Below are 21,168 nucleotides of genomic sequence, written 5' to 3' on the forward strand. Positions count from 1 at the left end.
CAGCACATATACCTCATTTTTTTCTCCTTTACCACACCTCCCTCGTTCTTTCTTACTCTCCCCTATTTTCTTTCATCCCCACAGAGGCGTATAATACGCCTATAATATACGCACCGATTTTCAAGGGCTTTTATTGCGCATTTTCAACAATACATAGATTTTCTCGAACTTGTCGGTCACCCTTGGTTTCATTGTGAAAAGGAATCAGTCATGGCAGCCCTTAAATACTGTATGCCACAGAAGTACTTATCTTGAAGCGACAATGAAAGAGAAACCAAAGTGTGGCTCTGTATTTGTGGGTGTTCTTCTACGCGGCAACAAAAGAGGCTGCGTTCAGTGCCACTTTGAGAAAATTGGCGCCGCAAGAGACATCTAAATGTTTGATTAGCTCTTGAGCAACTGCAGCTTGTTTCAAAATAGTTTTGATTATTGCGATTACAACAAAAATGAATCAAGGAAAATGGGGAAGTCGAGCTTTGATAATGTACAAAATCACTGATTAGTCAATTAATCGATTAGTTAAAGTGAGGAACATTAATTGCCAACTAATTTTGATAATCGACTGAGTGTTTCAGTCATTTTTTTAAGTAAACAAATGTGTCAAACATTAATGTAAAGATTGGCTGCTTTTCTAGTAAATTGAGTGTCTTTGGGTTTTGGATCAAGCCCTGCAGATAGAACAGTGTGCCGATATTACTGGCTGATATTGGCCTGTCGCAGATATACCGGGTTCTGTGTCATCCGATATGTGCCAACATTAAAACTTTCCTTTACAGACCGTAATTTAGAAAAAAAGACGTTTATAGTATTTACTTTTTAGTGCTCTGATGTCATTTTAGAAAATAAAGTTTATTGTTAAAATATAAAATATCCTGCCTCCAGTATATACATATGTATGTCACAAGTAATTAATAATATCAGAGCAAAATATGTGTGTTTATGTAGATTTTCTGTGTAAATATAATTAAACAACATCATTTTTCACTCCAAAATATCAGTCAAGGCATCAGTCCCCAAAATCCAGTATTGATTTGGCTCTAGTTTTTGATTGTGGTGACAAAATAAGGGGGAGGTATCACTCTGTATTGGATTTGGATGAGCACTTTTCACAATTTAGTTAAACATGAAAATAATTGGCAGATTAATCGATAATAAAAATAATTGTTATCTGCAGCCCTATTTTTGTGCTGCTTGTTTAAGACCACATTGCAAAAACATCGAAAATATCAGGCACTTGTTGTGATATTGAACTTTTCCACACTTTAAAACCCATTTATGATACATTCTATTTATGATATTTGTCTGTACCCGCAACATCTGTTGCATGTCTGTCCATTGGGGCTGGGCAACATATCCATAATATTTTGTAACTGTGATATGAGACTACATATCGTCTTGCATTTAGGATATGCAAAATGGCAAATGGCATACATGTTGTCTTTTCCTGCTTTTAAAGGTTTTTCTGAACTTACCAGACTCCTCCACTTGTTCTAATATGAACATTTATCCACTTTGGTCATTAAATCGACATTACTGATGACTTTTAATCAAAAAAATCTCTTCGTGTTAACATTTTGTGAAAGAGACATCCCCACAGTATTGCATTGCAATAGTAATATCGAGATAAACTGCCAATTTAAAAAGTGCAAACCAGTAAACGATCAGGGTTTTGACCTGAGGTGACCTCATACTGTCATCCCCCTGTGGATTCACTCTCACATTAACACAGAGACAAGTCCATGCTGCTGACTGCATCACACCCCGTGTCTGTCTTATCCATCTGCTGTGTTGCATACACTGTAAATACATCAGCCATAAAAAATACCAAACCTGGCTTGATTACGCTGCACCCTGAGTGTTTTTTCTCCCCCCCCCCCCCACTCATATTCTGATATCAGTAAGTCACACTGGCCATAAAAACCGGCTGGCAGAGCGCCTAAAGCACTACTGTCCCTTGTGAACAGTTAAATAAAGGATTCATCTACTGCCCATGGAAGTATCGAGTTGAAGTAGTGCTCTAACTCGCCCATAAATTATGAGCCAGGTGTTTGGTTTGTTTTGCTCTTGTGTGCCGCTGCTGGAAGACACCGGGGTGGCGCCTCTCTCCCTCCCTCCCTCCTCTCATCCTCTCCCTCCCTCCATCTCACCGCTCCCTGGGGTGTGTCTGTGGCATCGCCTCTCCTCTCCGTGTGTGTGCGTGTGTGCGCGCTGCTGTTGCGCGCCGCCTCCTCCCTCTGCCTCCTATCTGCATCTGCTGCAGAGCTCAGCCAACACGCATCTCTTTTCTCTCTCTGCTCTCTCTCTCTTGTTTTCCCTCTACCTACATTTTTCTGCCCACCACAATCTTTTCTGTTTCTTTTTTTGGGGGGTGCTGATGAGGGGAGTCAGCGCGCACCTACACCCGTAGGAGTGGGGGGGTTCAGCAGAGAGAGAGAGAGAGGGAGAGAGATGGGGCGCTCACTAGTCGTCACTTTGGAGTATTGGGGACGGCGGTGAACCGGAGGAGAGCGCCGGATGGGTTAGGAGCCGTGAAACCCACATCACTCACCGCGGATTGAGCAAGCTCCCCTGCTCCCCCCTCCCTCCCTCCATCCTCTCTCTCCCTCTCTGTCTCTCCCTAGTCTGCAGCCTCCAAGAACAGCCGCCGCATCATTTTTTCAGAGCAGCAGCAGCAGCAGCAGCAGCAGCCCCCTCCCTCCCTGCCTGCCTGCCTGCCTGCCTCCATCCTCTCTCCATCTCCCTTCTCCTCTGCTGCTTGCACCACTGTGGGAATGCAGCGGAGGTAAACGCATCGTGGAGGATTCTTCTTTTATCTTCTTCTTCTTCTTCTTCTTCTTCCTCCTCCTCCTCGGATCTATCGTCAGCTGCGGGCGGACAGCTGTGGAGACGCGCGGCTGTCACCAAAAATCAGAGTAGAGTGGGGGTGGTGGACCCGGATCAGTTTTGGATTTTACCCCACACCGTCTCACCGGTGGAGCTCAAACCCCACCGATCCCACTTCCCGCCCTGCCTCGCTTCAGTTTCGGTCTGTCTCTCTCTCACACACACACACCGACTGGATTACCTGCAGCTGGAGCGGACCGATATTTAAGAATAAAGAAGAAGAAATAAAAAAAAAAAAGGGTGGCCAGGGGGCATGGAGAACTGAGGAGCCATCAGAGAGGGAAAACTTGACAAAGACACCTGACAGAGAGAGGGAGAGGAGGGAGGAAGCTCTCCGAGAAGGTCAAACGGACTCAGGTGACACCTTTAAAAAGAATAACGGATTAAAGGAACAATCCGTGGTTTTGCGTTTTAAGGACCCTATGCGGCCGATAATCAACCAATTGAGAGTGGAGCAGGGTGCCGCCGGAGCCTGGGTTGTTGATCTACGCACGCACACACACGCACGCACATGGATTTACAGCTCCGGTCTGAAGCGGATCGATATCCTTCCCCCTTCTTCTTCTTCTTCTTCTTCTTCTTCTTCATCTTCTTCTCCTGCTTTTTTTTTTTTTTATCCATTTTTTTTCTCTCCAACCGTCGGCTTTTTTTTAACAAGGGAGGAGTGAAGCATCCTGGGATTTATCATCGCTTCGTTAGCGCTGAACTACAGTGAGGCGCCCCCTCGCTTCGCTCTCTCACCTGTCCATAACCTGTGTGCTCGTGTGGAAGTGCGCGTGTGTGTGTGTTTCTCTCTTGTGCATAGCCTTTGTGTGTGTGTGTTGTGTGTGTGTGCGCGCTCGCTCGTTGTGTGTGCGTGTGTGTTTGGTTTGTTGTCCGCCAGAGGGAGTGTAGGTTATATTGCTTGTGTATGCATTTGAGTGCTGTGCCAGCTTTTAATTAGTCGTACGTGACTGTGTGTGATTGTGTCTGCCTGTGCTTGTCGTGCATAAGTTCATGGTTTAGGTTTGTGCATGTAGGTGTTTATATATATATATATTTATATGTATAGGGAGGATATAGGCATTGTGTGGTTAGTTGCTTAAGATGCCCAGCATTTCTCCTGCACCACACCCCCTTCCTCGTATTCGCCCTTGTAACATTTGGCCACCTGTTTGACCCCCTTCGACACCCCAAGAGACGAACATCTCCGGCAGGATGAGCGAGCGCTCCGGTGCAAGCACTCTAGCGGCCATGACGCTGGAGGAGCCAGGGGCTGAGCAAGCGTCTCCCCGAGCCCCGGGCCCCCTCCGCTGCGGCCCCTGCGCCGTGTGGCCTCGCCAGCAGACGTGGCTGTGTGCCGTGCCCCTGGTAATGGGCTTTGTTGGACTGGGACTCAGTCTCATGCTGCTGAAATGGATTGTGGTAGGATCCGTCCAAGACTATGTCCCCACAGATCTGGTGGATCCTAAAGGTAGCATTGGACAGGACCCTATATTTCTCTCTAAACCCAGTGCCATGCCCAAGGGGCCCGACATTCCCACCGCCACCACGACTTCAGCTGCCTCTACCACGGCGATGGTGTCGACTACCACGCCGCTAGCCGCGGATGGTACGGCCCCAGCGCCAAGAACTCGATCGGGGCCGCCAGCAAATCACTCAGCCAATGGCAGCACTGCCAACGGGGATGGCAACCGGGCCCCGCACCTTCACAACCGTGTCGGCACCCGCATTAGCGGCGGGACAGTGGTTACTACTTCAACCACTCGCGCCACCCGACTCACCCCACCACCCGGTGGTAAGGAGGTCACCCCTCGCAGCACAGTTAGAAAAGGGAGCAGCCCCAGTAATGGACGCAACGGAGCCTCTAACTCAAAGCCGGGGCAGACCTCTGCTACCATCACCACTACAGCACCCACCACAACTACAGCTACTGTGAAGACCACTGCTAAGGTGCAGCCAACCACCTCCCAGCCGGCAGCCCCGGTCAAGCCCACGTCACGCTGGAATCACGGGCGCCCAGGAAAGGGCCCGGCCACACGCCCACACCACCGCTTCCGAACACGTAAGTTCCCTTTTTTTGGGTGTATAGAGTTGTGTGAGTAAGTGCGGTTGTACGAGGGTATCTGTGGAGCTTGAGATGAGTGTTTCACAAGAGCTCTTTTCTGGGCCTAATGGTATGGCACTATACAGTAGCTGCCAGTTATCACATATAACTGTATCCATGGGTAAAAAAAAAAATTGGAAAAAAACCCTCTTTTGTCTGATATGATTTGATATGACTCATGGTCTGAGAATATAAATTATTTCCTTTTATATCCACATGGAAAGTGGATACTCCAGCAGCTTAACATTAATCGTATTCATTAGCACAGACAGATATCAGGGGATATTCTCCGTATTTTCACCCCTCTCGTCTTTATCTTTTACTTGTGCATTAATCCGATATGAATCTTACCTCCGGAGGAGTTTTTTTTTCCTCCGCACACTGGTTTAAGTACCACTAAAGGCAGGGCCCCGTCTGGCAGAATTTGTTTTGTCTGCTCGAGTTGGGATGTTAAAGCTTTGTGATATGTCCTGTGACTAAGGACAGCATATTTGTGTTATGAAAACAAATAACAGGAGCTGGTGAGGTGTCGAAGTGGGAGAAAGGTTAGCTCTCACCTCCTGTCTAGAGGAATCAGATATAGCAAGGCCACACATCTCATTTAGATGAGAGGATACTGGGAGCAGAGTGTCGCAGGTACTGCTTTCACACTGCGGGGATGATGCTGAGAGAGAAACAGGCTCAGAGGGGAAAATAGATGGATACGGGGATGAGAATGAGGTTGCAGGGGACAAGTGGATACAGATGAGAGAGGCAATGGAGGGAAAGAGGGAAAAAATACTTTGCAAAACAACATAAAAACTGGAAAGGGAGGCAAAGGACGGAAAAGAATGCAGGAAGCACAACAAAGCAGGAGAATGGAGAGTGGGAGCCGGGAAGAGAAGCTGTGTGAGAGAGATGGCAGATGGAGTGGGCTAAGTGAGGGAAAGGCTTGAGGGAGATAGAGGCTATAAAGCAGGGGAGCTGTGAATTTTGCATATTTAGCATTGTGTAAAGAAAGAAGACTTCCTGATTATTCATTCCACAAGGGGCATGTTTTTAACATCACAAGGTATCTTTTTGCAGACGTGGGTGGGGCAGGATGCAAGGGTAATCATGAGTACGGACTGTGTGGAATATTTTCCTTTTTTCTCAAACTCCGGGCTCTATTTTATATCAAATTCTGTTGGAACATGGGATTTAATTGGCGGCTTTGATTTTAAACCCCCTTTTGGCTCATAATCATCCATATTTAATTGCAGATTCACCTTATTCCCATTGTTGTTCCGATGCAAAGGATCCAGCGACAAACAAGTTCTGTGATCAACATGTCATGGAACAACCATCAGCTAAATGGTTTTACCATGGGAGGGGATTATTTAATAGCTGTTTTCCTGTTGTTGTGTTTTTCAGCAAAGTGCTCACGAGGACAATGACAAAAACATCAATATGAAAACCGATACCTTCTGTTTTTCCACATTTCTGGTATTAGTCATATGTGTGGACAGCAGTTCCGGTTGACTACACAGATCCTCTCGTTTGTCAGTTCGGCGCGTCACTGGCATCGATTCCACAGGCAAACGGTGATCAAGTGACACAATTTTCTTCTTCTTTACCTCAAGGCACAAATATTTTCAGCAAAGGAGGTTGGACATTGGATATTAAACCATTCGTACTCAGCTGTGCAGAAAATAACTTCCAACTGAGGGAGAACATTGGCTGTGGTCGGCTCAAATTCACCCAGCAACAATGGATTCCAATGGCAGCAGAAATGTAGAGATCTGAGTCTGACTGTTATAACGGGTGGCTGATAATATAGGTCGATATTGGCCTATCACAGATACATTGGTATCGGCGTATATGTTTTCTGATATGTGCTAACATGACATGTTTTCTATAAAGATTATAATGCAGAAAAAAAAATATCAATACCAGGTTTTTTAAATCCTTAAAGGAATCGTATTATGCTCATTTTCAGGTTCATAATTTTATTTTGGGCTGCTACTAGAATAGGTTTACATGCTTTAGTGCTCAAAACACTTTTCTCATACTGAAACACTGTTTTAGCTCCTGTCTCTTTAAGGTCCCCCCTTCCCCGAATGCCCAGTCTGCTCTGATTGGTCAGCTCACACACGCCTGAGCCAGCACTGCTCACCTTGTCTCCGCTCGGCTCTGTCGTGTTTTCAGCAGGATATAGGCACACATTGTGCAAATGTGTGACATGGTGATGTAGTGTGATGTCACAAAGTTAAGGAATTAAAGGCGGGACTACTGACGAGCTGTTTCAGGAGCAGTGTTTGCTTTGGGAGAAAGGGTGTCCCATTGGACTCGTTAACTTTCAAGACTTTGACATACACAAGAACCAATACTACACACTGAAGGAAAGGGGGAAAAAAAACAGAAAAGCAAAGTAGGTCTCCTTTAATATCAGCATCGGCATCGGCCCAAAAATCAAGTTTGGTCAGACAGAATTGCTCGTAGACTCCTCCTGCAGCATAGTCCACCGCTCCGGAGCCAATTACGTCACTCGACAAAGAGCTGCCAAACAGCGGAAAGCTGCCAAATCGGGCAGCCTCCTTGTGTGCACACATCTGTCTGTACTGTACAATATAAAAGGGCACTGCCTTCAATGCTAAAGCATACTAAAGCTGCCCCCAATTAATAAAAGCCTTCACATATGCAAGTATTTTTCAGTGGAGGCTGATGTTGTTGATAAGTCTCCAGCCTACATATTGACATCACACAGAGTGGGCTGACATTTCTGCCCACTTGTGGAAATTTTATTCATCTATTTAGTAAATATCTGTCAGGCAACACGTGGCGCTTTACAGGCACCAAAACACATCTCTGCTGTGCTCACACATTTCAAATCAAAGGGGATAGATTTTTGCCGTCAGGAAACTCTATGTTTCCAAATGTAAAGCAAACCTTAAAAAGTACAGGCCAAAACCTTCCTGCAAAGCCTTTGAACCTAAAGTACAGGGGAACTAATGAAAGACATGAACTCTCAGCTCCTTTTGTGTTTGCCAAAAACGTCACCGTGGCTGTCAGCCAAGGTGACGTCTGGTCGAAGTTAAGGATGTCAGTAATAAAAAACTTCATATTTGTAGAAATGGATCCTGTGGGTCTGATTACTCAGTGAGCAAGGCCATTAGTACATTCTACAAAGCAGTTAAAAAATGCAGAAAGACTTTTTTGGGAAGCATTCGGTAGAGACTGCTGTGTATCATGGTATCAGCTCGTGTGATATTTCAGGTATTGTGACGCAGCGAATCTATCTTTATCATCTGACATTTCAACAATATGAAGTCTTTCAACTGCTTGAGGTCTTACTCAGTTACCGTCTAGCCTCATGGCCTAGAATCTGTGCATGAGCGAATGGCTGCCACTGGTGACTTTAGGCTGAAACATCTGTGGCAGAAATCTGAATTAATCAGCTGCTTTTTGCCCATCAAGAAGCAGTAGAAATCCTCGTATAGTCAGGAGGTCTTCCTCGTCCTACAAAAAGACTTTTGATTTCACAGAGGGCCGCCTCTTCATGGAGTCCTGATTGGATTAAGTGGGCAGGGATACCAGAAAGTTTATTTCCTCATTTACTGCATGAGCAAGGGGAGGAGAGACATGGGCTACTGATTAAACACTCTACAACAGTGGTTCCTGTTGTAATATAGAGCTATTTAACACTTGGTTAGATAAAAATATATCGCTTATATTCACCAGTTGCATTTGGTACATCTGTGTTTAGAAGCTTATTTTTTATCTGGGCAACAACTGTAGCTGTAAATCCACTGGTTTAAGTATGCCCATAAAATAGGCTATTAAATCATCATGGCATCCGCTCCGTTTGTAAATGATTTGATTTTCTTGAATGAAGTCAGTTCAAACAACAGCATGGCAAGAATTGAATGCTAAGTGTTCACTGTCATCGCCAATTCTGTTAACCCAAGGTCACGCTGAGCGTTTTTGTGGCTTTGTCATCCTGCCATGCATCCAATATTGAAACATGGGTGAAGATATGGAGTCATTCTCTTTACTGAATATTATTTGTATCTGCAGAACAGTTTTGTACAGCGTTTACGTGCTGTGTTATATATATATACACAGCAGTGACACAGTGTTCTTAAGGGAAACGCCAGCCATTTATGAAGATAACTCGTGGACGCCTTCTGAAGCGTGGCTTGTGATAGCATGTAGAGTTGTGCAATGCTGCGTATTTTAAGTGTAATCATACACAGAAAGTGTCTCAGCTGATGATGAAACGCTCTGTAAAACATGCCTTCAGGTGCATTTGTCTTTACCCACAGCCAACTGATCTCATATTTAATTTGAAGTTGTGTGCTAATGCAGTCATACTGTACGGTCTCGGGTTTCAAATAACCTGCACTGCATGCAGGAGGCGGAATCATTGTCTTTTTTTCCCTCTGCTCCACTCTATTGCTCTTGCTGCTGCTGTTTGTGTCCTGAAGGAGAGACGGGCTCCGTCTGTTGGGGATAAAGACATATTTTACCTTCGCCTTTGTCTTCTTTTTCTCTTCTTTCTCCCTCTATCCCCGCGGTTATTGTGTCCGCTCTCCGTGTCATTGTATTCCCCATCTATTTTTGCATTGCTTTTGTGTTTTCTATCTTCTTTTCGTACGTTAGCTCCTCGGCTCGCATTCATGAGCATGTGGGCCGACTCAGGAAAAAAAAAAAAAAAAAAAAAAACTGGCACACTTCTGAGCACAATGACAAGCATGTAGTGTGTGTGTGCGCTCATACTCATGAATCTATCATCTGGGTTTTTTGTATCTGAGGCTATTATATATCCGACTCCACTCTCAACACACAAGCCCCATTGGCTCAGAAGTAGGGAAATAACAGGCGAATGGAGCAGTGCACAATGATTGCCTGTTGGGAAACCATGGGACGCGGTGTTGGCTCAGGGCCCTTTTCCACCCTCCTCTTTGGTTGTAAGAAATCTTCCATAGTTAAGTGTGGTTGTGATTCCGTGCACATCTCTCTAGCCTGAGTCCAGACTTGTGAATCGCCAGCCACATTGATATTTTTGTCAGGCGATTCTAAGGGTCTGGCGATGCTCAAATCAACCCAGTCAGTCAGCGCCTTTCATAGGTGGGACTCATTTTGGAAAGAGCGTCATCTGTGCGAGAGCCAGACGCAGCTACCAAGGCTTCTGCAAATCAACAGACTGAAACAACGGCCATTAAATCAGAACAGCTGTGCACTGAAGGCATTTAAAAAAAAAAGAAAAGATACATGAAAAGATGTTGTTGCCGCTCCTCCCCTGGGTTTAATTTATCAGCTGGCTCCTTTGGCACTTAAGAAAATGCTTCTTAAGGATTCAGTGCTTATAGTCAGTCCTACATCTCGCTTTAAGATGTTCCTGAATTCTTGACTTTGTTATCACTTCTCTATCCGGGCAGATTAATTTGGCTTAAATGACTTCGATCAGCGCGTTAGAGCTGACTACTGTAGCCACCGCTAATGCAGATTCGGCGCCGTCTTAGAGTGACGTCAAGCAGATGAGCGAGGGATCCCTCAGTGACAGCGATTGGGTCAGAGCAAAATAAACTCCCTCCCCACACAGAAAGCGGCTTAACAAGAGGCCAATGTCAAACTGAGTACTGGGGCGGTAGCGAAATGGCATTTCAGCCTGAATAAGAGGTTAGCATCGTACATTTATGGAGTCAAAAGCCAGTCAGATATTGTCCCTCAGCTGATTTTTTCTCCGGGATAGGAAAACACAGTAGCGCAACCTTTTTTTTTCCTGATGTCACAGAAAAAAAAAAGAACAGAAATGGATGTTTTTTTCTTGACACGCAAGCCCTGTTATTTTTTGTTTGTTTTTTCCTGACTATACATGAAGCCTGCACAAAGTACTACTGTAGGACCAGTGGAGCGTGTAAGGGGGATTAAAAACAAAGATATAAATCCAGTTTGCCTCTATCTCTCTCTCTCTCTCTGTCTCTCTCTCTCTCTCCAGGGAGGTCAGGCTCAGATTTGCCAGGCTGCCTCTGAGGCCCCTCTGTCTCTCCTGAGACACGCTCTGCTTGTTCGTTGAGGCTGGCCCAAGCAGGGCTGCCTCTGCACAGTGTGTGTGTGTGCAGCTGCACCGATTTACAAATGCCTTCCTGGTTGGAAAGCAAGCTCTCGCGCCCCTGGTCCTATCATTTTAGGCCCTTAAAGTTATTAAGGGCCATTTTAACGCAAACTGTCTCTTGGCCTCGACATGTGACTCGCAGATCTACAGTTACACAAACCTTGCTGTAAGCCTCAGAAGATTAGCTCGATGGTGCAATTTGATGCTAACACACTGAGTAATACTTTCAAAGACGCTTTTTTCTTCAGCAGCGGAGAGGGTGCCAGGGGCTGTCAGTCACAGTGAATATGACTTTGCTCTTCGAAAATACCTGTCTTACATGACTGCAATACAGATGTGACTGGTTTCTGGTGGCCTCATTTATGTGGTTTTTAAAGAAGCTTAATTATTTAAAATGAACGGGGAGTTATTTCAGTATCCATAGAGTGCTTGCATGAATGTTACCAGAAATAGAAATTATTCATATAAGCATCGCTCGAGGAGGCATTAGCAAGACAGTGCCTTCAGGCATGCTACAGTACATTTAATTCCTGTGATACTGTCAACCATATGGCATCCATTATTGTTGCATTGTGCCAAAAATATACATATACAGTCAAAAACAAAGAGCTTTGACGAATTAATTGGACATATTTCTTGAACTATCCTAATAATATTGGCAGACTCATCGGGCAGTAAAAGATGCGCATATATTTTGCACATGCAGATGAAAGAAACCGTGCAGCACTCTGCTGTGTTTGCCCGGAACATCTAGCTAGCAGAGACACTTGACACTGATGAGCGCCAATTACAAAGCAGAATACATCAGTGTATTCAGTGGGGTGAGCCTGCAGACAAATTATCCGAGAGTGACAGGCCAGTGGATGCTGAAAATTTTGTGGGAATTGATCTCATGCCCTTTCCATTGCTGGTGCCGTGCTCTACCCACTGAACCTCACAGAATCAATAAGGAAGAGGCAGGGACAGAGCCCCTAGTAAGGATGGCTGAGGGAGACAGAGAGAGGGGAGAGAGCAGGAGGACAGAAATGGGGTGTGTTGGATACAAAAGAGAGGGAAAAAAAAGAATTTATTTGGGGCAAAGACTGTCAAAAACCATAAGAGCATGCTCCAGAAGTAAGAATCCAGCTGCAAGGTAAAGGCATATTCTCATCACAGTTGAGTGAATGAGCCTCGGCCAGACATTTCACATATCTCAAACCACCATTCTACCCGCTCCATTGTTATCTCGCTCATTTTTATGCAGATTGCCCTCAAGGTATTATCCATATTTGAATTTTCAAGTATTTCACTTCAATCCTGTCACCACAATGTCTGCATGATGTATCTTATACAGAAGGTCTGTGTAAATCAGCAGAGGTTATCTGTGGATTATATGATATTATACATTATACATGCATTTTAAGGCACCAAAGGCATGTGTGTGTATAAAATACTGTGCTATGCAGCACACTAACTTCTGGTGGGAGTAAGTAACCACTGTAGATCTGAACCATTAGTTGCTCAAAAAGGAAATTCATCTGTCTTCATAATTGATTACTTACCTCCACAAAGAGGTTATGTATCCGTTTGTTGGTCTGTTGGTTGGTCCGTTGGGTGGTTTGTTAGTTGGTTGGGTTGTTAGTTGGTTTGTTAGTTGGTTGGTCTGTTGGTTAGTTTGTTGGTTGGTTGGTTGGTTTGTTGGTCGGTTGATTGATTGGTCTGTTGGTCGGTTGATTGGTCTGTTGGTTAGTTGATTGGTCTGTTGGTTAGTTTGTTATTCTGTTGGTTGGTCTGTTGGTTGGTTTGTCAGCCGGATTTCACAAAGACTACTAAATGGATTTTACGAAACTTGGATGGAGGGTGGAGGGTTGCTGAGTGCCATTCAAGTTGTTTCTGTGATTTTTCAGGCAAAATTGGCAATCAGTCTCTGGTTCCATCTTCTAAAGTGAGGATTTAAATGAAAGAAAATTGATTATCATTAGGTTTAGCGGGAAAACAAGCATTCTTACCATGCCATCTGGTTCTTGGAAATTATACTTCTGTTTTCTATATTAAACAATAAATAAATAATGTAGAAAATAAGGATTGAAAGTAATTGAGAATGAAAATGATCATTTGTTGTAGCCCTGAACCCTTGTATAACAAGAAAACCAGTGCTGTAGTAGTCTCATGTGGTCACACGAAGGTGAATCTGCTACCAAACTGTGTCATGTTGGCTTAACGGTCCAAAGCAGAGCCTACAGTGCAACATCCGAGATTGGAAACCTTGGACTTTAGTTGCGTGCGATCCTTCCTCGCACAAGCAGACATTTGATCCTCGAGTTGAGCCTCTTAGGCAACACTTCCTCTCAGGCTATGTTCACATCCCTCCTCCTTTAGTTGATTTGGCAGACCCTAACCACGACCATGACCCCACCCTTAACCTTTTTATAACCTAAAGCATACAGAGCTTGTCGGGGGTGCTAAAAGGAGTGGGACTGAGTGCTTCCAGAGGGACTTTGGCTCAACAAAACAACAAGGTCCTGACTTATCTCTTTCTCTTTGTGTGAGTTTCTTGTTGCTCTTCAGTGTTTACTCTGCCGTACAGTCATGATACGAAAGGTACAAAAAAAAAGACAGGAAAAATCTCACCACAATACAAGAACAAGATCCAACAATGTACCTGATCTTGTGGTCATAAATGATTCATTATCCAGCCAGTTCTGTCTAATAAAACAAATATGGTGCTGATTACATCCCGTGCACTGTGTGCATATGCAGTTATACCAGGAAAAATTTGTGCTGCTGCAGTAAAAGATATCTTGAGAAATGTATCTGATGCCTTTGAGTGTCATTTGACCCATAGATTGGCAGAGAAGCTTGCCTACTGCAAGTACTGACTGAGGCCATCTTAGGGCTTCTTAATGTCACCGTGTGATTTATGTAGACAAAATGTCCACCGGGAGGTGGCACAGAGAAGGAGAGGGAGAGCGGGCATGGGGGTGGGCTGAAATATTAATGTATGGGAAGAGAAACATGTGGAATGTGTGTTGCCGGAAGTGTGAATAATTGATGAGGCTTCCCTTTTATAAAGTGCTTGAGATGTCCCATACTCAGTGGTCTAATGGCAGACACATGGTATTGGGTTTTACTGTTCCACAGTTGGCCGTTTGGAGACAAGGGCACCAGTAGTCATAAGTGACTTTTCATAACATTAGGTCCCTGGAAACATAATCAGTATTTCTTTAAATTCGCATTCGACTTCTTTTTGCTCATCTCTTCCCATAAACGCGGCCCCTTCCCCCACAGAGTTAATGGTTACTAATGATTCCACAGAGAAATAAAGGTGTTCGTAGCCCGAGGAAAGAAATAATCCTAATTGAAAGTAAACAGTAGGATCATTATTGTCTCTGAACATGACTCCCTCACTTTATATCTTTTCAAATTGGGAGAAATGGAGAGTAGAGAGCAATTTTAAAGACAGGGTTTAGTGGTGGTAGTGGTGTGTGTGTGTGTATGTGTGCTGGGGGAGTACTCACTAATTCACTCATTTTAATCACACGCTGTCATGCCTACTTACCCACAAGTCTGCTGCTACCATGCTTTTTTTTTTTCTTGCATTTTAGGAACGGGTAGTAAGTATTGGCCTGCTTCTAATCCACAAAAACCCAGTCATTCTTTCACTCGTTCACTCATTCATCCATTCCAGGACACGGTGACTTGCTGATAGCTCAAGGGGCACTGAGATATAGTAGTGCATGTGGCTGTGGCAGCGCAGAGAGGATTACAGTCCATCATATCTGATCTGAGACTGTTAGATCCCAATATTGAATTACGGACCCTGCGGGGTCTCTGGTTCCGTTATCAATTTGCAAACGAAAAACGCAGAAAGGAAGGGGATGAGAGCTGGGGGGTGCATGTGTGTGTGGCCTTGAGGCAGGTTTTTGGTGGGATGTGATGAATCTAATAACAGCCATTTTTCCAGGGGGACTGCAAGTGGAAACACAACTAGGGTGCCATGTGTGATTTAGGCATTATGGAGCTTGAGTTCTTCCCTATTCAGTTGGATATACGGTCCCATTTTGGAGGGATTACAGCTGCAGTGGCTGCATAAAGCCTTCATTAACCATTATAAAAACATATTTATGGCCCATATATCCTTTAAAACAACATTTTAAAAGCTGTGTGAGGGGTTGTAAAAGGAGGGCACTGTGTGTAAGCTTTTAAGACGCGCATTATTATTGATGTTTTTGAGATATAATGTGTAATATTTCTGCATTGAATTGTCCAAAAACAACTACTGTTACATATTTTGTTAAGTTGTGTGCTTACATTATCTCAAATGTTTCCAAAAATGCTCAAACTCGAAGACTTCCTTAATTTTATTCAAGTTAGTGTTGTGTTTCATTTGGTTGCCTGTTGCTATAACCTCCAGTCAAACACCAGATGATATATCAGAGAGTGAGGATGGAAGCTGGTGAGCATGAATACACATAACATCACAGGGGGACCGTTGATGCCCCACCGCACACTGATGGTGCCCTTTTATTTTCCGCCCCTGCACCTCAAACATCCTGAGTACGCCACTGCATAATGTGGATAAAACATTGATACATGACCTCATCCATGAACATTTCTGCCTGATTCACGTAGATTGATTTTCATTGGCAATGGCAATTTTTTATAAACAAAGACAACAACTCCCATGATCCAACGCTACCTAATGACGTCATCAAACCATGTCTTTACTACATCCTTACTTGCAGAAATGACATGCTGTGTGTTTAAAAAGATCTTAAAGTAGCATAGCTGCAACGATTGATCCTACAGAAATCACTGCTCCTGAAACGCCTCAACAGTCCCGCCTTTAATTCCGTGACTTTGTGACATCACACTACGCCACCATGTCACACATTTGCCATGTTTTATGCCTAGTGGCTAGTTTGGCAGCTAAGAATTGATTTAGCGCAGCTGCCATGTTGTTGTTATCGGTACTGACTCAGGCGTATAAGAGCTGACCAATCAGAGAAGACTGGGTATTCAGGAGGGGGGCGAGGGGGGTATGAGAAAGCTGATGTGCTATTCTAGAAGTAACCCAAAATAAAATGATGAACCTGATAATGACAATGATCCGTCTCCTTTAAATTAATCCCCAACTATTATGATAATCAATTAACAGGTAGTCAGAATTCTTTGATGCAGCTTCTTAAATGTTAGATATTTTCTGGTTTCTTTTCTCCTCTACCGATCTAGTTGCAGCCTTAAACAGTTCATATACAAAAGGTCTCAGCCATTCTCTGCCACAGTGTTACTTTCAACCTTGCACTCACCTCGCTGGCCTGAAAATAGAGAGAGTAACCTCCCTGCATCCAAACTGCGTGATGTGTACTGTCACGACTTCAAACGTAGGTACGCGCAGCATGTGGAACATGATTTCTCACTAGCCCTGCTTCGCACATAGCATCTGGGAACATGACGAGCCTGCAGGAAAGTGTGGATTGCGGAGGTTGCAGCAGTCGGATTGATTCACTGCAATGTGTGGCCTGCTGCCACCCCCAGTGACGGGAAATGTGCCATGGTGCCCCGGTTGAGATGGAGAGGCTTGTTGTGGCTTGTGTTGGTGGAGGTGGAGATGGAGGTCACCTTTCTCTCTTTCTTTCTCTCTCTCTCTCTCTCTCTCTCTCTCTCTCGCCTTCCTCCCACTATCATTCATGTCTCTATACTTAGTTTCTCCTCTTTTTATTCTTGTGCTCCTGTCCTCTATTTTAAGGCAGCCTCTTGCCTCTCTCTTTGCTCTCAGTTCTTCTTTCAGGGCTTTACTTCATTCACCTCACATCGCCGACAATACCAGCCAATGAGAGCTCTTATCTTAGGAGTGTATGGGAATAGATAAGAGTATCATTCATCCTCCCATATAAGCTGCTGTCACTGCTTCCTGTGAAGAATTCCCAAGGAAACTATGACAAGAAACCCAAACTAATTCATTATTATTATTATCACTTGCGATGCTTTTTCACAGAGGCCTCTCTGAACTTCTTCAGTTCTCCATTACATACTGAACCTTAAAGCTACATCGATGTAACACCTCTAGTCATTTCTACCCTGTGACAGCTCACTAACTTACATAATCGTTTCCATTCACTTTTTGCACCTCACCGTAAATGTCAAATGGGATCGCAAATAGATTATCCAAATCATCTGTCAAGTATAACATAATGGCATTATGTTATTCCTCAAATGCACAAGGGGAGTATTAGCTAATTTATCTAACAATAAAATTCTCTCAGCAGGTATGCTCGCAAAGAGAAATGGCAACTCATTGTACTAACTTCTTCAAAAGAGATATAAGTCATATTCCTGCCTTAAAACTCTTTTCTTCTCAGTTGTAACTGCGAGTAAATCCTCCCTGCGCTGTCTTCACACTAGATTTTTTAAGCGTGATTTTTACAATGTCTCAGATAATATCCTGAAAATTAAAAACACATCCTTTGAGAATGAGATTTTCTTCCAGACTCTGTCAAAACTGCTTATGTTAAGACTCCTTAGAAAATCTAACCAAGACAGTGAGGTCTAAAGCAACTCTTTCATTTCAGACTTCCTTTTATAAGAAAGAAAATCTAATTTGAGACACCAATAACTTTTTAGTTCTGGTTCTGTTGGAAGAATTTATAAAAAACTATTATGGCACTCAGTAGAGCACATTCATCCGCCAAGGCCCAACGGTTCCCTCTTGTAGTCACTCACATGTACCAGCCTCCTAAATACGCCTGCTTTTTTTTTTTAGGATTATTCCTTGAGAAATAATGCATGGAGGAGAATATTGTGAGAAATCCCAGATCAGTCCCTAAATCCGGATCTGCACCAAACGTTGACAGGGTCTATTTTGGGCAGAGATCCATCCTCCATCCAAGTTTCATAGAAATCTGTTGAGCAGTTTTTGTGTAATCCCGCTGACAAACCAACAACCCAACCAACCTCCTGGAAAATAAACGGGCATGGTAAACACAGAACATCCTTGGTGGAGGTAAATTATGGACGATGCTTCTGGGTCTGACAAGTGAAACTAATGCAAAGTGTCTTACATCTGTATTCTTTCAATTTGGTCAGTTCTGGCTTCAAAAAACAAAGATGATACGGTCATAAAATCAATGGGTGATGTTAAGAATGGTTTACACTTGGAAGCTGGAAATCTTTCTGAATTATTTTTAAAGAATTGTGTTGGTACATACATCTAACGGAGGCCATTTTATGTCAGTGAAGCTGCCTTACTAACATACTCCCCTGCTGTCCTCAACAGTCTATTAAGAAGCTTCAGAAGGTTCAACATCCTGCTGCTAGACAGTCGATCAAAGCTAGACAGAGAGAGCCCATCGTGGCAGTTGAAACGGAGTGATGAGCCATTTTAACACAACACAGCGTGTTTTGAAGTACGCTGGCTCCATGTATCATTAGGACCCAACTTTAAAGCACTTTTGATTGTACATAAAGCTTTAAATGGCTGACGACCAGCCCGCACTGTGCATCCCGTGCGGTTTCATGTTTGTCCACGATCGGCCTGATCCTCCACTGTGGGTTTTGTTAGATGTTGAGAGACAGAAAGAAAATTGAAGATGTGGCTTATTTTTTTAAACTCTGCTCCCAAACTGGAATACCATTCCCAAGGATATTAGGGAGGCAACTTCAGTGAGTCAGCTTAAAACGACTTCTATTTCAGTTGCCTTTCAACTATTCTTTGAAACGGCAATGTTTCCTTGTCCCCGTGCCTCTTCCTTGTGTTGTATTACTTGTACTGATGTTAGCTTATGCCCCCTCTTTAGCTCAACCAGTTTCTTGTCTTTTTTCATACTATTAAGCTACTGTATTTTAATGAGGGGTGCTGTATGTAATCTTGTTTGGGTTTTGGAGATATTTTACTCTTATTCAATTTCAGCTGCAAGGTGGCCCCTTGTGAAGTCGCAGCAGATGCGTCAGGAGCCCCAGGTGTGCTGATCACAGCATTGATGAATAGCGAGAGAGGGAGAGCCCGAGTGGAGAGGGAGATGCAGACCGAGGATTGACTGAGGTCCTCTCATGTTATTTTCCTGGGGGCGCGCACAGCTTGTCTCATGCGGTAATCCATGCATGGTAAAACCTTATCCATGGGGATAATGTCAACTCACTCCCGAAGATAACAAGACAAAAGCCCTTGCGTAGTGCTCACTCCAGAGTGTGTTTCATATTCGCCTAATCTGCCATCTTACATGGCTCTGTTCTATGGATTTGTTGCCTGAGCTTGCCGATTAACACCAACATAAACACTCGCCGTGGCTTTGCACAGTTGCCTTCTATCAAAAAAGATGGTGGACAGAAGTGACATTTATTTCATTTCAACTACATCAGGCGCCCTTTACTGTTGAGTAAACACAATTGCAAATGTGCGCTTCAAGAACAAAGGGTGCTTTGGAGAACAGTGTGTAGTCGGTGGAACTGCAGCTGTTAGTGTACAGTACATCACCAATAGAATCAGTGGGGAGTAAACACATTTATCAGCCGTCATGCTTGCCAGTATTAAATATTATTTTAGCCTCGGATTTAAAGGGTGCCAGGTGTTTTTATTACTCGTGGCACTCATGTACGCTTGATTACTCATGAAAAGTTGATTGAGCAGGCGTAAGTGGAGAGTTACTGTACACAGCCTGCTGTGCTGCTTAGTTAAATGGGGGAGCCAGTTGTCAATTATCGTTGTGTGAAAGTGTGAGTGTGACACAATCCCCTGGTGTGTTTCTTGTGTGTTCTTAAGTAGTTCTTCAGTAGCACAGTGCACGGATCAAACGACCATGAAAGATAGATACATACATTTGGCGCCGTAGTTCAAGCTCAAAGTGGCCTTAGAAATCCAGGGTTTAAGAACACAGAATTTCCACCAGACTCAAAGAGCATCCATCACATTAACACCCAAATCCGTCAGACAACTCTGTGAATTATATATCGAAAGTTCCCCCCCGAACATCATGGCAGAGACATCTTTCTCTCTGTCTCTGCCTTCCATCTGATGCGCCGCATTGAATCATTGATAGGACATCGACAACAACAGCGCTCCTCCCCATAAAACACCTGTCACAGACAGCCTGAAAGGAATTCAGCCAGAGCGAGAGGTGGAATCTGTTTGATCTTATGAATAGTGAGAATGCGGCAAAATGATGCACATTGGATCCTGTGTATAAATAACTAAGGTTAAGCTGTTTGCTGCAGTACCAGGTCCAACACCTAAAAAGATTATATTTCTGCTGCTGTCTGCAGTTGAGTTTTTGTCCTGTGACCAAGAAAAAGTGGCAACATACATTCTCATCATCCTGATTTCCTGAAAGAAGTGAGTAGGCAGTGCTCCAGGCTGCGGCCTAAAATGTAGCAGGTATGATTTTTTCTTTTTTAAATGTAAACGCAAACTTGTGTGTAGACAGTTGCCTTTGAACGAATAGTAGTCTAGAAACATATTCAGTGTACTGCACCCTGAGGTTTAATGTTTTATTGCTCTTCGCTAAAACTCAAGGAAGAGCCACTCCATTAGCAGAGCCATCTAGTTGGCTTCATCGCTCAGCTGGTTTGCTCATGTCGTGCCAGTCAATGCGATTATGCGAAACGCGGAAACAGACGCAAGATGACATTAAATACTTAAATCTGACGTGTAGATTGTGGAAACCCTCAAGATTAATCATGAAATCATGAACGCCCACTCCTACACGTGAGTGGCATCCACCTCCAGTGTCTTCTTCTATTATGTATCTGTGCTCACTGAGGAAATGGAAACCCTATTATGTATTTTCCATGATGGCTATTAATGGAACGGAATGAAGGGTTCGGTTCGAGCGAGACGCTGCCGTTGTAGACACTAATACGCACTCCTCTCTAAGTCATAAAGTATACTCTTTGATCCCAGCTGGAGTGAGGGATGCTTCAGGGATATGATGGAATATTTTATTGCTGTTGTGGGAAAGCAATCGGTGGGGTTGCCTCAGTCTGTCGCTTTCACCCTCTCTCCCTCATATTAAGTTAAGCTTTAAAGCCTCAGCTGGGTACCCAAGTGACTATTTTGCATGTTGTTACTCCTAAACTGTCTGTTTTACAAAAGGACTGCTCTGAATTTGTGGAGTGTGTCTGTGTGTGTGAGTCTGATGAGGGTGGTATT

General features: G+C 43.9%; 1 protein-coding gene across 1 annotated transcript in view; it reads left to right on the forward strand.

The window, feature by feature from the left end:
- Nucleotides 1–2,240: 2,240 nt before the first annotated feature.
- Nucleotides 2,241–21,168, forward strand: part of nrg3b (neuregulin 3b) — a 215,619-nt gene continuing 196,691 nt past the window's right edge. Inside the window, exon 1 of the mRNA XM_084341552.1 lies at nt 2,241–4,927. Coding sequence (XP_084197678.1) covers nt 4,081–4,927 — 847 coding nt within the window. The 5' untranslated portion in view covers nt 2,241–4,080. The remainder of the gene's footprint in view (nt 4,928–21,168) is intronic.

This window comes from Pagrus pagrus, assembly GCF_965226575.1.
Source record: "Pagrus pagrus genome assembly, chromosome: 21".
Lineage (NCBI taxonomy): Eukaryota > Metazoa > Chordata > Actinopteri > Spariformes > Sparidae > Pagrus > Pagrus pagrus.